This window comes from Apteryx mantelli, chromosome 9, assembly GCF_036417845.1.
Source record: "Apteryx mantelli isolate bAptMan1 chromosome 9, bAptMan1.hap1, whole genome shotgun sequence".
NCBI classification, from domain to species: domain Eukaryota; kingdom Metazoa; phylum Chordata; class Aves; order Apterygiformes; family Apterygidae; genus Apteryx; species Apteryx mantelli.
In genome coordinates this window covers 17,051,226-17,065,128 of record NC_089986.1, presented here as the reverse complement: position 1 = coordinate 17,065,128, position 13,903 = coordinate 17,051,226, and the positions used below count along the sequence as shown (strand labels likewise).

At 50.2% G+C, this 13,903-nt stretch overlaps 1 protein-coding gene across 1 annotated transcript; it reads left to right on the top strand.

Moving 5' to 3' along the window:
• Positions 1–6,422: 6,422 nt before the first annotated feature.
• Positions 6,423–9,474, top strand: LOC106485861 (zinc finger protein ZIC 1). The gene is made up of 3 exons (XM_013944320.2): positions 6,423–7,398; positions 8,538–8,701; positions 9,277–9,474. Exons 1-3 carry the CDS (start codon positions 6,423–6,425, stop codon positions 9,472–9,474), a joined length of 1,338 nt encoding a protein of 445 aa, XP_013799774.1.
• Positions 9,475–13,903: the final 4,429 nt, after the last annotated feature.

The following is a 13,903-nucleotide window of genomic DNA, read 5'->3' as shown; positions in this document are numbered from 1 at the left end:
GTCATAGAATAATGTGACAGTGCAATCACATGGGGTCAGGGGTTGTTGTTTCAATGAGAGAGTCGTCAAATATTAATTCTAGAACCTCCAAATGAATAGGCATTGAGCAGGATTAAGCAGCTGCTGGTGGGGCGTTGTGTCGCTGATTTGTGTTTATGCAAGTACGTTAAACACTAAGCTGAAAAAAATATTGTCTCCTTTGAACTTAAAAAAGACATATTTTAACTTACTTGACTTTTCCAGGATGTTTCTGTAAAGTCGTTTTCTTTTCCTCATTGCAAGGGGAGTCTTGTGCCTCATTTCCTGACTTTGTTCCTGTTTGGAAAGAGGGGTGGAAAGTTAAGAGCAAAACCATTTGCATGAGATATGAAATGAGTATGGTGCTATGTGACTCGAGCATCATGGAATCAAAAAGGAAAAAAAGTCGAAGAGTTAAACAGCGAAGGTGGGGGAAGACAAGCTTTCTCCGAGAGGAAACTGGAGGCTGTCTTCCCAGCAAACCAGCGCATGTTTTATGGAGTCATGAAGTTTCCATGGCTGATTTAGGAAAAAAAATATGAAAGGAAATCTTTTCAATTCTCCTTTGATCTGACATTCACCTTCTGGCAGGCTATTGTATGGCGGGTTTTTACCAACTGGACTACATTGTTTACAGACCCTTCCCTTCTGAAATTAAATTTCGGACTCTCTGCGAGCCTCCAACGCAAGTTGTTGTCTCAGCAAGGATTAGTATCGTACCACCCTGGCACTTCTCCCTGCCTATAATTTTCAGCTTGCTCTTTGCACTCTGCAAGACAGAGCACTTCCACTGCTGCTGGCAGAACTTTGCACATCTTTCTCTGAGCGGCAGGAATAACTCGGAATGTAGATATGGGTTTTGATATAACGTCCGATTCCGAATTTTTGCAGATGCTTTTGAAAGTCTCAGGTATTTCGCAATACTGAAAGCCGGACAGGAATCTGACATGAGTTTCTTCTAATGAGATTATTATTATTATTGCTGTTATTATTATTGGGACTCCAGGGTGGGAAATAAAAATTTATACTAACGCAAATAATTGATGATATTAATTATGAAACTTCATCAGGGAATCACAGGCATACTCTATCACAAATAATTTGATGTCTTCAATATTTTCACCGCTGTGATGAAAATTACTGCCGAAATAAAAAGAACTAGAGGAAACCCTCAGGAATTTATTTTTACTAGTCAACTTCCATTCATGCTCACATGTTTATCAAACTGGAGCAGCAGACACTGCCCCGTTAGCGAGAGATTTGCAGGAGTTGTGCTTTATTGGGTAGGATGAGAGGCTGGAGGAGTTATGAGTGCTCAGCTCCCAAGCATTCTCCAAAACTTGTTGAAACTGGACAAAAAAATCGCTGCATTTAATATTTCAAATGGTTACCAGATGACAAAAAAAAAAAAAAAAAAAAAAAAAAGCGCAAAACAGTCGTGGATTTGAGAGTAAATATTGACTAAAACTCTGGCTCGACCTCGCACGCCTTTTTCCTCCACGCAGTGCCGCTGGCGGGGTAGGAGAGGGAGGATGCGCCGCTGCGTGCGCTGGACGGCACTAAGGGGCGCGCAGGTGGAGCGCGGGCGGAGCGCGGAGCTCCGCGGGCGCGGAGCCCCCTCCGGGTCCCCCCCGCGCGGCTGGGCGCAGCGTCCGCGGGAGGACGCGGCCGCCCTTCCCCAAACGTTGGCTCCCGCAGCCGGTCAGGGGTGCCGCACGGCGGGGCCGGGAGCAAACGCCGCCGGGAGCCGCAGGGCGCCGCCGGCGCAGCGGGAAGGGGCTGCGGCCCGGGCGGTCTGGGGGCGCGGCCGTGGGGTGTCAGTCGGGCTGAGCGGTCGGCAGCCGCGCCCCGTGTCCCCCTCGTCACTGCCTTGTCACGCCAACCTTTGCTCTCCGCGGCCGTGCAAGGAAACAGGGAGCAGGGAGCGTTGGCCGCAAGGTTTCGGTGCAGAAATAAAGTTCCTCGGCTCCGGGACGAGAAGCCCCGAGCCCAGCGCAGCAGAGGGGCTCCGCGGGCAGGAGGGGGCGGCCCAGCTCCCACGGCTGCCGCGGACGCGGACGGGGGGCAGGCCGTGGCGCACAAAGGCGGGGGCGCCGCGGGGCGCTCCGAGGCGAGCCGCGCTGGTGCCGCCCGGCTCGGCGCTGCGCCGGTGCCTGCGGCGGGCACATGGGGCAGGCTCGGGTCAGAGGTCACCCCCGAGGGCGATTTAGGGGCTTTGCCCCTTCCCCAGCCCGCCGAGCCGCGTGTGCAGCCCCGCGCCGGGAGCGCGGCGGCCCCTCGGGGCCGGCTCCCAGCGCCTCCGAGGGCTCCGCCAGCAGTCGGCCGCAGCACCCAGCGCCTTCGCCCGCTGCCCCAGCCCTGCCGGCGGGGGCGGGGGGGGAGAGGCGGCCGCTGCCGGGCTCCGTCCCCGCCGCTCGCGGCTATGCAGGGGGCTGCGGTGCCGCAGAGCGGGCGCCCCCGGCGCTCCCCCGGCGGGCAGCGCGCCCCGGGCGGCACCCACGGGGGTCGCCTCCGTCAGCGCTCCTCGGCCCCTGTCCCCCCGGCCCCGCCGGCGCGGCCGCGGGACCCAGCCTGCCCTTCCCCACCGAGCCCGGCCGCTGTCGGGGCTGTCTCCTCCGCCGCGCTCCACGGCCCGGGGGGGCGGGCGCGGCGCCCCGCGCCGGGCGGACGGTGCCGAAGCCCCCCTCGACGGAGCGCGGGGGCCTCTCCCTCCGCCCGCCCACGCCCGGCGAGGTGCGCCGGGGCGGCCCCACGTGGGCGCGGGGCGCGGAGGCTCTGCCTGCCGGCACCTCGGGGCTCCCTCCCTTCCTCCCCGGGGCGGCGAGCCGCCTCCCGCCGGGGCCCCGGAGGCGGCGGGGTCTCGCCCAGTCCTCGGGGGAGGCGGTGGGGGCCAGCCAGCTGCCTTGGTGCCAAGGCACCCCTTTCTCCCAGGCACTTACCCCTGCGACCTGTTGAAGCTTTCCCCTCATTTCTGAACTGGCAAAATTAAAAGTGGGGGGGGGGGGGGAGGAGGGGGAGAAAGAAAGAAAGAATGAAAGAAGAAAACAATACCCCCCCCTAAGAACCCACCACCTCCTTGGCGCTTCCATCGAGGCGGTCATCCTTCATTTCTTCTTTTCTTGCTTTCTGGAAGCAGTTAGGGAATGTATGATGAAGCAGAAATGAGCCGTCAGGATGATATTTTAATGGCTTATATGTCACGTTGGTGCATGTGGCTTTGAACTGGAGCAGCTTTCGTTTCCTGCAGAGAGCGCGCCGCAAATCCCACTTGATAACTTCTACAACCCACAACATTTTTTTTTACATTCACTCTTGCACTGTATATTTAGATACGCTTCCTAAAAATACCCTCTCGTCTGCCTTCTCGTGTATTTTATACGGACCTGGAATGATCACTGGGTTCCCCCTGCATTCGGAGACTGGCTAGCAGTGGACTGTCTAACTTTCTGGATCTCCTAGTGCCATCGCTCTGAAGATTTCACAATAAAGCTGACAACTTTGTCCTCTGCACAGGGTAAATTCAGAAACAAATACAGAGACTAATGTAACATCCGCCTAAAGAACACATCCACACACACACACACGGGCGCACGTAGAGTGGTTATACCTGTTGCTATAAGTTATTGCAATTGTAATTCCTTCGAATGGATTTTACAGAATAACTGCAAACATGTAGATTGAGTTCATCGTTATCCTAAAAAAGTGAAGCCTCCCAAGATCCAAGGGAAACTACATAATAAATCTGCTTTGAAAATGATCTCCATATATTGAGCACATGCAAACTGCATCTGCAGATAAACTGCCGCGAAACATTCCTTCAAGGCATATCAAAGTTTATTTGTTGTTTGGTTGTTTTCTAGGCGCAATGGCCATTTTTTACCCTTTCAAACATGCAGCTGTAAACCGAGTAGCATTCGCGCAACATCCCTGCTTGTCTGATCCCGCAATACCTGCGATGCGGATTGCTTCCTAGCGCCTTTAAATAGAGGAGATGAGTTAAAAGTTTCTTTGTTCAGCACTACGAATTTGAGGGGCTCAGATTCAGTTGCGAATAAGCCAAGTGAAAGGCTGAACAAAGGCGAATTTGAAGGATTTCGACTCTTAGCTAGCTTTTTGTGTTTTCGTTACTAAAAAATAATTAGACCTAATGCATATGCAAGCGACTGATCAAATAAATAATTTGCCACTTCTATATATGTATACACACGCACACACATGCACATACGTTAGTGTATATATACACACGTATACATATACGTATATATATTTAAAACTTTAATGAAATCTGTTTTTTTAGTGCCGAAGCATCGTTTAAAATATTGTACAAATGTTGCTTAGCTTAATTGATTAAGCCACAAAGGTTTTCTGCTTTTAAATACCATACTTATACCTTTCAACAATCATTTTAATATATAGTCAATGGCTCTTTGTAGCGAGAACAAAAAGGAACTATCCGCAGTTTTTCAATAGACTTTGAGCTGGGGAAAGACAGGTTAATCGAGGGTTGCATCTAGAAAACAACCAAGTGTTGTATGTTTGCACTGAATCCAAATGTCTGCATTTTTCTAACTAAATCAAAGGGAGTGTTATTTCTTTTTCTGCTCACTCATCTGAAGGTAAGTAAATTTTCTCTGGCGATCAAAAGCCTGGTCAGCAACAAAGACACCGCCTGCTTTTTCCACCGTCCTGGTGTGGCAAGTTGAGGAATTTCAATAACTGTGACAAGGGTGACTGATTTGTGAACTAGAAAAGGTTTGAATGTCAGAAAATTTACATTGCTCCTATCTATCGAGGATTTTAAATAAATTTTTACCAAAAAAAGTATCCGGGAGCTTCATGCAGCAGGAGAAGAAACAATATAGTTTTGGGAAATTTACAGTTTTACCTGAATGAAAGGGACTGTGAAAAGAAAGAGAGAGAAAGAGAGAGAAAGAAAGAGAAAGAGAAAGAGAGAGAGAGAGAGAGAAAGAAAATAACAAAAAAGAGGCAAAACAACAACAACAAAAGTAGAAAGTTAAGAGTTCTCACCCACCTGCGTTTTGATGGGTGCAGAAAACAAGATTTATTTCAGAAAACTGATGGAGGGATAGACTCAGCTACCCAGAGGAATCACGCCTGTTGTTTAAAAATAAAATCAAACGCACTCAGCACCTACTCTTGGAGAGCTTCAGTTTTAAACAAGCGGAAAACGACAACTTCAAAAGAAGCAAGTCACTACAGTGCTTCTCTTTCCAAAGCCTAAAAAGTTGTCCAGTGATCTTAAAAATTCTGGATCACCAAGAAATCATCATTACCATCATTAGCATTACAGTGCTGGAGAGAGGTAGAGACAGAGAGAAGGAGAGAGAAAATAATCGTAATAATAATCAAAGATCTGTGGGCTTTTTTTTTTTTTTTTGTCCTTAGCATACATACACACAAAAAGATGCGTTGAAAATATTTTCGTGCAAAAAAAAATGGCTTTATAAAAAAAAAAAGTTGCTACTCCTGGAACCCCTGTTTGTCAGGAGGGATGTCAGAGCGCTCACAATACCTGGGATTGATGAGGCGGACGGGCCAATCAGCGCCCGGAGGCGGCTTTGCGCGCCCTTCGTTGGCGGGGCCGGGGGGAGTTGCGCGGGGGAGGGGGAGCCGCGGCGGGCCAATCAGCGCCCACGTCTGCCCGCACGTCGCTCCGCCCCCGTCTCCCATTCATCAAGGGGGGGGACGGTGTCGTCTTTTCAATTCATTTATCTGCAGGAATGATTGCCGCTATCAGTCTCGCGTTCACCGCCCGGCTGAGGAGGTGAAAGTTTCTCCCCAGGAAGATAAACCGCAAAAGACAATATTGTGCATGATTTGCGCCTTTTTTTTGCAAAGCGAAAAAAAAAAAGCTTTAAAAAAAAAAATAGGGGAGAGTGTGGGGAAGCTCGAAGAGGAGAGAGAAACAATCTCTCGGCCACTTTGCAACATTCCTATAGCCAAAAAAATCACTGAAGGAAGTTTCTTTTTTGTTTTGTTTTTTTGCTGCCCGTGTTGATCTCTCTCCGTTATTGTTATTTGCAGCCAGTTTATTTTTGAGCCCACCCAACCCCCTCCCCCCTTAAACCTCCCTGAGAAGTCAAAGCAGAGAGACAGTGAATATTTTTGGGGCACATTTTTATTATTATTATTTGCAACTGCGAAGATCTCTTTCCCCCTTTCACACCAGCCTCTTTTTTTTTTTTCTTCTCCCCCCCCTTTTTTTCCCCCTGCGCTGATGCCGAAGGGGGTGTTTTTGATGTGGTTGCTTTGGTGGTGATCGTCGCCGACTTTCCAAAGAGGGTGTTTTTCGCTGCTGCTGCTGCTGCTGCTGCTGCTTCTCTCCGCGTTGTGTGTGTGCGCGCGTGTGCTTTTTTTTTGGTTGCTGCATCGCCGCTGGGAAGATGCTTCTGGATGCTGGACCGCAGTATCCCGCGATAGGAGTCACTACCTTCGGATCGTCTCGCCACCACTCCACGGCCGATGTCACGGACAGAGAAGTGGGGCTGGGGATCAATCCCTTCGCCGACGGCATGGGCGCCTTTAAAATTAACCCCAGCACCCACGAGCTGGCCTCGGCCGGCCAGACCGCCTTCACCTCGCAGGCGCCCGGCTACGCGGCGGCGGCCCTGGGGCACCACCACCACCCGACCCATGTCAGCTCCTACTCCAGCGCCGCTTTCAACTCCACCCGGGACTTTCTGTTCCGCAACCGCGGTTTCGGGGAGGCGGCGGCGGCCAGCGCCCAGCACAGCCTCTTCGCCTCCGCCGCCGGCAGCTTCGCCGGACCCCACGGCCACACGGACGCCGCAGGACACATACTGTTCCCGGGGCTGCACGAGCAAGCCACCAGCCACGCTTCGCCCAACGTGGTGAACGGGCAGATGCGCCTGGGCTTCTCCGGAGACATGTACGGCAGACCCGACCAGTACGGCCAGGTCACCAGCCCCCGCTCCGAGCATTACGCGTCGACCCAGCTGCACGGCTACGGCCACATGAACATGAACATGGCAGCCCACCACGGGGCAGGGGCCTTCTTTCGTTACATGAGGCAGCCCATCAAACAGGAACTCATCTGTAAGTGGATTGAGCCCGAGCAATTGTCAAACCCCAAAAAGTCCTGCAACAAAACTTTCAGCACGATGCACGAGCTGGTGACTCATGTCACGGTGGAGCACGTTGGAGGACCCGAGCAGTCCAATCACATATGTTTCTGGGAAGAGTGTCCAAGAGAAGGGAAGCCTTTCAAGGCCAAATATAAACTTGTAAATCACATCAGAGTCCACACAGGTGAAAAACCTTTCCCCTGCCCTTTCCCAGGCTGTGGCAAAGTGTTTGCCAGATCAGAGAATCTCAAAATACACAAAAGAACTCATACAGGTACAGTAACCTTCTCTGTAGCTTTTCTTTCTGCAAGTGAAAGCGCCGAGTGCTCGGGTCGGAGTGAGGGGTGCAGGGCGAGGGGTTGCAGGCCAGGGGGCTGCTTTGCTGCGGGTCGGGGCCGGCGGGGGAATGGTCCAGGGCGAGTTATTTTTCCTAAGAGTCAGGCTCTGAGCTCCACTGCAAAATAAGCTCGGTCACAGCCGCGCCAGCGGCAGCAACAAAAAGAAAATTATCCCTGATGAGGCTGAGGGGGAGAAAGGCAGAATCTGCTGCCGGAATTGTGAGGGCAGGGGAAAAAAATCGCAGCAACCTGTCCTGTTAAATTTATAGGTTTTAATTAATTGTTCTTCGGCGGTTTTGACTGTGGCACAATGAGAAATTGTGCTAAATATTCCGGGCAGCTCATCCGTCTCCGCTCTGCAGTTCGGGGAGTGGTAAATATTTAATTCTGCCGAGCGATTTTAAACAAACCGAGCTCAATGCGTTCGTGTGTTATTGTTGTGTGAAAGGCAAGCGTTGGGATCCCTGAGAACTTTTCTCAATCTCAGGCAGTGGAAATGCAGTCCCTGGCTGGGAGAGCCCTCTCCCCCCACTCCCACCCCCGGCGAGCGGAAAGGCAGCGACGCTTCCCGGAGCGGTTTCGCAGAGGGTTTGTGGGGCTGCCCTTGCATTGTATTCCCCGGCCGGATAATTTTCAATATTGCAAGAAAATACGGGGGAGGGGGCTGGGGTGTGTGGGAGGGTAAAATATCACGAGAATGAGCTATAAAAACGGAAACTAGACACCGAGGTTCGTGTGTAAATACCATCACGCCAGCTCTCTCGCTTCGAGCATTGCAAGGAGGGAGACGTGCCCAGGGCCGGGGCTGCAAATGAAACTCGCCCCGCCAAAAAAAAAAAAAAAAAAGTTATTTAGCAAACCTCCCTCCAAAACAGGCGCTGAGCAAGGTCGGATGTGCGGAAAAGACAGAGAAGAGAAGAAAGATTTGGGGATTTGAGCTTCCTTCAACTTAGAAAGTTGCAAGTGTTTGAAAGGCAGCCCAGGGCTTCCGTCCGGCAATGCGATGGGGACAATAAGAGATCCAGCCGGCCCTGCTTAATCAGATCCGTTTTTCCCCCCCTTCCCTCTGCAATAGGTGAAAAACCATTTAAGTGTGAATTCGAGGGCTGTGACAGGCGCTTTGCAAACAGCAGCGACCGCAAAAAGCACATGCATGTGCACACTTCCGACAAGCCCTATCTCTGCAAAATGTGTGACAAGTCGTACACGCACCCCAGCTCCCTCAGAAAGCACATGAAGGTAAATGGAGGGCGCCGTATGTGCGGGGCCCCCGCTCGGCTCGGCCGCCGCCCCGGGCCCTGCGCGGGGGCGCCCCGAGGGGAAGGAGCGCGGCCTGGCCGCGGGGCGCGGGGGCCGCGGGGCGCCGGGCCTGCGGGCGGCGGGGCGCGGAGCGCAGCGGGGCGCAGCGGGGCGCAGCGGCCGGGCCGGCAGCAGGGGCGCCGCAGCGGAGCGGCCGCGCCGGGCCGCGCCGCCTCCCGCCCCGCGGCCGCGCTGCCCGGCCCGTCCGGGGCTGCCTTTTGTGAAGCCGCTCGCCGGGGGCGGCGGGGCGCCGAGGCGGCCGGGACGGGGCCGCTCCCCCGGGGCAGCGGCAGCGGCAGCGGCAGCGCCCGGCCCTGCCTCCGCGCCGGCGGCGGGCAGCGGCCCCAACGTCGGGCGGCGGCGGGCAGCGGCGGCGGGCGCCGCGGGCCGGGCCTGGGGCTCGGCGCCGGGCTCGGGCGCGTTGCTCCGCGCCTCCGCGCCGCACCGCGAGCAGCAGCAGCCGCGGGGCCGCGGTCCCCTTCTGCTCTCTATTTGTGCCCGCGTTTCTTTTGCAGGTCCATGAATCGTCTTCGCAGGGGTCCCAGCCTTCTCCCGCCGCCAGCTCAGGCTACGAGTCCTCCACCCCTCCAACCATCGTGTCTCCATCCACAGAAAACCAGACCGCCAGCTCCTTATCCCCTTCCTCCTCCGCAGTCCACCACACGTCCAGCCACAGCACGCTTACATCAAATTTTAACGAATGGTACGTTTAAAACGCTAAAACAAAACAACAAAAAACACAACGAAACAAAACAAAACCCCCCAAGCGAGCAAACAAATACCCTATTTAAAAGACTCCAAAAATAATGAACATTTTGAAATCAGAATTTTAAAAAAGCAAACAAAAATAAAATGCTGCCAGTAGACCCAGGACTGAGTAAAATGAAGACTCATTTTTGTTGTTCTTTTGGTTTTGTTTTTTTTTCTTCCTTTCTTTTTTCCCTTTTATTTCTCTTTTTTTTCATTTCTTTCTTGTCTTTTTTCCTTTTTCTCTCTCTCTCTCCCTCCTTTTTTTTTTTTTTTTTTTTTGGACTGTTCTGTTCTGCTCTGTTCCAAGGCTTGGTAGGCGAAGGGGTTAGTAGAATGCATAAGAAGACAAGGTTACCAGGGCAAATGCCAACTGTGTAGGGCTTTACTGGAAACCACTGATTAGAGATCTCCAACTGCATGTCTGCTCGGGCAGCGGCCTTCCCCCCCATCCCCTCTTGTAAATACAGAATTATTAGCTTCAAAAAAAATGTACTGTTTGATTTTGTAAATAGTTATATCGCAAGTTGAATAAGGGGATATGTGGAGTTGTGGTCTTTGCATATATGTGGGGGGAGGGGAGGGAGGGAGGGAGAGGCGGCGGGTGGGGCGGAGGTGGTGGGGGGGCAGAGGGAAGAGGTAGAAATTCAACTATTTGTACTGAATGGCAAGAATGTTCTAGTAAATGTGTACCAAAATGTGAATTACTTTGTATTATTACAGTCTAAACGTCGATCTAACAGAATATTATTGGTATTAATGTGCTTTTTTGTATAAAGTGCAACATTTCGTCCCAAAGTCCAGTCTAAGTAGTGCAGTAAAATGTTGTTACACGTCCTGTCAAGAAATTCGTATAGTGAAAGCCTGGATCTGCGTGTCAAACTGTTACATTTGTTTATGTAAAGTGATATTAAAAAAAAAAGATATAAACTATATCTGTCCGTTGCTTTTGGCAAATACAAGAACATAATGTAAATAAATCCTAATTTCCATATTTATCCGCATGTAAAGGTCCGGTTATACATGTTACAAGATATTCAATATTTATGGCTAGAAGAATTGGTATGTAAAATTTAGTTTACAGAACTGTTTGGTAACATTTCGTACCTTATTAAAGATTCTTAAATCCCATGAATTGTGGTAGGAATTCTTATTCGCTCAGTCAACCTGCTGCAACTCCAACTAGCTTTAGGATATTAGAATAAAACTGTCCCAGTTTTTCACTGCTTTCCATTATGTCATCACTAAAGCAGCGAAGGTGATATAAATGTGATAAATGAAAGGATCCCTGCTGGCATTACTATAGTGTGTAATTAGTATTTATATCAAAATTTATGAAACAAATTTTCGGCCGCAGTATAATTTAAATGACCTTTGCAGACATAGAATAACAACCATAAAAATAACAGAAATAGATTGCATATGCTACATAAATATTAATGTGGGGAATTGTTACATGAGAAGTGCTTCACTCTACTCCAACACTGCCCATGAATCCGCATAGACTGGGTCCCTAAATTAAATTAATTCGGATAACATATATTAGGAGATTTAAAACAGAAGAGATTTCGGTTGCTATTTTAATTTAAAACATTTATGACCATAACTAATTCCTAGGCAGTGGATTCATGACTTTCCTTGGGCCTTTTACTCCAAGAAGTACAGCACTGGTTCATGAAGGCCGTTGTTGTTGTTGTTGTTGGGTATATTTTTGGTTTGTTTTTTGCTTTTTTTTTCTTTTTCCTTTTCTTTTTTCTTTCTTTTTTTTTGCTGATATTCCTTAAAACGTGATGTTAATTTAAATCAATTACTTCTTATGTTATGTTATTATTATTACTATAATTTTGCCAGTGTTAATAGCTTTCTAAAAAAAATAAATCTAGGGGATAAGAATTATTTTATGTAATTTGATTATCTTCCTATCTCTTTTATTTATTTCTCATTTACTTAAGAAATTCGTTCCATTGGCTGGCGTTGATACAGTAAATTTGTAAATGAGAAGACAATATAAAAAATCTAAATTACTTGTGCTTAATGACTGTAGCAGAACGCCTTTTCTCTAAATCAGATTGTCTTCCTTGCAGTTTAGTTTGATAGATTTGCAAGCTGTACTGCTTCCACTAACTTAGCCACGGTTGTTGGAACTGTTGGGCTTTGTTCCTGGTTGTAGCCTGCATGATCGCCCCATTAAGCAGACAACGTATCAACAGACAACACAAATCATGAGGTTGGCTAAAGCTGCGAGGGCTTGCGATATGTCATAGAGTGAATTGCACAAACTGACCTTCCAGTAGACCAAGATGACACTTTAACAGCTTCTTTAAAGAAATATTATGTGTACAGCGAGTCAATAGGCATATTAACCGCTGGCGGGGGGAGGGGGCGGTGGCGGGGCGAGCCTGGGCTCCTCTTCGTGCCGCTGCTCCTGGCGGGGTCTGAACGGGCCCTAGCTCAGCCCGGGTGGATAGGAACAAAACGAGGCACGTATTTTTGTTGGTCCGTAACATTTGGGCATTTCTCTTGGCGATTTTTGGCCGCCCCGAAGACCCCCCTTTCCCCCCGCAAAGTTTGACGGGGTCAGACGAAGCCCCGCTGCTGCCAGTCGGGCATCGCCGCCTGCTCGCGGGAGAAAGTGGGAAAAGGGGTCGGTTTAACTTTACTTTCTACAAAATGTTATTATTATAAGCCTAATATCAGTTTTCAATGAAAAGAGCGCCACCTTGCAGGGTTTGGCGAGATAGAAAAAAAGTTCGAGACCGGTGGGACCTAGGCAGAAATTGTTGGTACTTGGAGAAATGTAATCTAGCGGGCAAAAAGAGCCAGGAAAATATGTTTAGCGTGTCGAAAATGTTACGCTCTGCGCATCTTTCAGGTTAACTGTCCCGTTGGCTTGTCCTGGCAGGAGTTTTAAAAAATAACTTAAGCGTAGCTAAAAAAAAATTGTAGAGTTAGTGTGAGCCATCCTCCTGAAAAATAAACCAGGAGAAACGTAGTGTGGGCAATATATTTTAAAGATGGATATTGCAAGTTTCTTTGAACTTCTGTGAAGTCCCTAGTGGTCGCTTTACACAGATCTGTTACTTACATATATCTGAGCACTTGGTTAACGAGTATTCTTTTAAACTTTTGGTCTGAGGTTTGTTTCAGCGTCCTACAGCATAGAGAAGGATTTTGTTGTTGTTGTTGTTGCTGCTGCTGTTGTTTTTCTGTCGGGGGTGCGGGGGAGTGAAATCCTGGTTGCTCGCTATACCATATATGTTCTGAATTAGCGACGATCACTGGGGCTGGAATCGCTGAATTCAAGTCCACGCCATACTCGTGCTGCTGGCTCTGGAGAGAGGAGCAGTGCTTTAATAGCAACCCCCCCTCCTCTCCTCCACCTCCCCCCACCCCCGGCAGCGAGAGGGGCATTTTGCAGACAGAGAGGTAGTGAGGAGTCTGTCGGCTGCTTCCGTGCTCAGCTAGTCGCGAAGCCAACTCTCCTGTAGCCATGCACTGTTTTCGGATTTAATCACGAAGGCTTGCAAAGAGAAACATTAATCCTGGGGCTGGAACTTCGACGTGCTCCATGGTTTTGTTTGTACCTTTAACGTCTGGCTTTTGAGATGATTTTTGGGTACTTTCTCTTCACGGGTTATTAGGTTTCGAAATACACGGACGTTAGTCGCGAAGGGCAGGGTCAGAGTTGCGCACCAGCGGAAGGCCGCGCTGGCAGCCACCCGCCCCGTTTGGTGCTGTGTATTTTGGTGCAGTCGAAACGCCGGGGCCCGACGTGTGGCTGCTGCCGGCGCCGTCCGCAGGCTCCCGCGCCCGCGGAAGCTCCCGCGGCCGAGGAGGAGCTTTGGGGAGAGGCAGGACAGCACGGCGGTGCCTGCGGGAGCGCGCGGGGCTGCGCGCTGCGCGGCTGCGCGCAGAAAGTTAAATGCAAAAAAACAATAATCGGGCGCTTCCTTTTCCCCCCGAAAGATTCGCCTTTCAGGTCTTTTTAATGGCTTGTGAGTGATCGCTTGAATTTTTGAAAAGGCGAGGCCGGCATTCATAAGGCAGAGTTAGCTTCTTTAAAGCAGACACTGTGTGAAATGGGGACACAGACTCCGCGCTGGCCTCGCCTGCTTATCTCTCTCGCTTTGGCTGTAAGGAAGCGAGCAGCCCCTCGACTGGTGGACGAAACTTTGGGACTTTTATTTACTGCTTTACTGGTCACGCTGGCAAACGGGCTCAGCTTTGTAAGTTTTCCCACGTCCAGAGCACTTGCTCATTTTCGAGCAACTTTTAAACAGGGCAAAATGTTAGAAACGCCGCTGCCTGGTGCAAGCTAGCCCTCAGAAAATGCGTGAGCCTGCGCCCAGGTCGACAGGACACTCAGTACAATCTGTGGGGAGCCGGGATCTCGTT

Bases quoted from the DNA above. Each gene is read 5' to 3' on its own strand.
- LOC106485861 (XM_013944320.2), top strand. From the start codon at position 6,423: ATGCTTCTGGATGCTGGACCGCAGTATCCCGCGATAGGAGTCACTACC. The intron at 7,399-8,537 runs GTACAGTAACCT...CCTCTGCAATAG, and splicing joins ACACAAAAGAACTCATACAG to GTGAAAAACCATTTAAGTGT. The intron at 8,702-9,276 runs GTAAATGGAGGG...TTTCTTTTGCAG, and splicing joins CCCTCAGAAAGCACATGAAG to GTCCATGAATCGTCTTCGCA.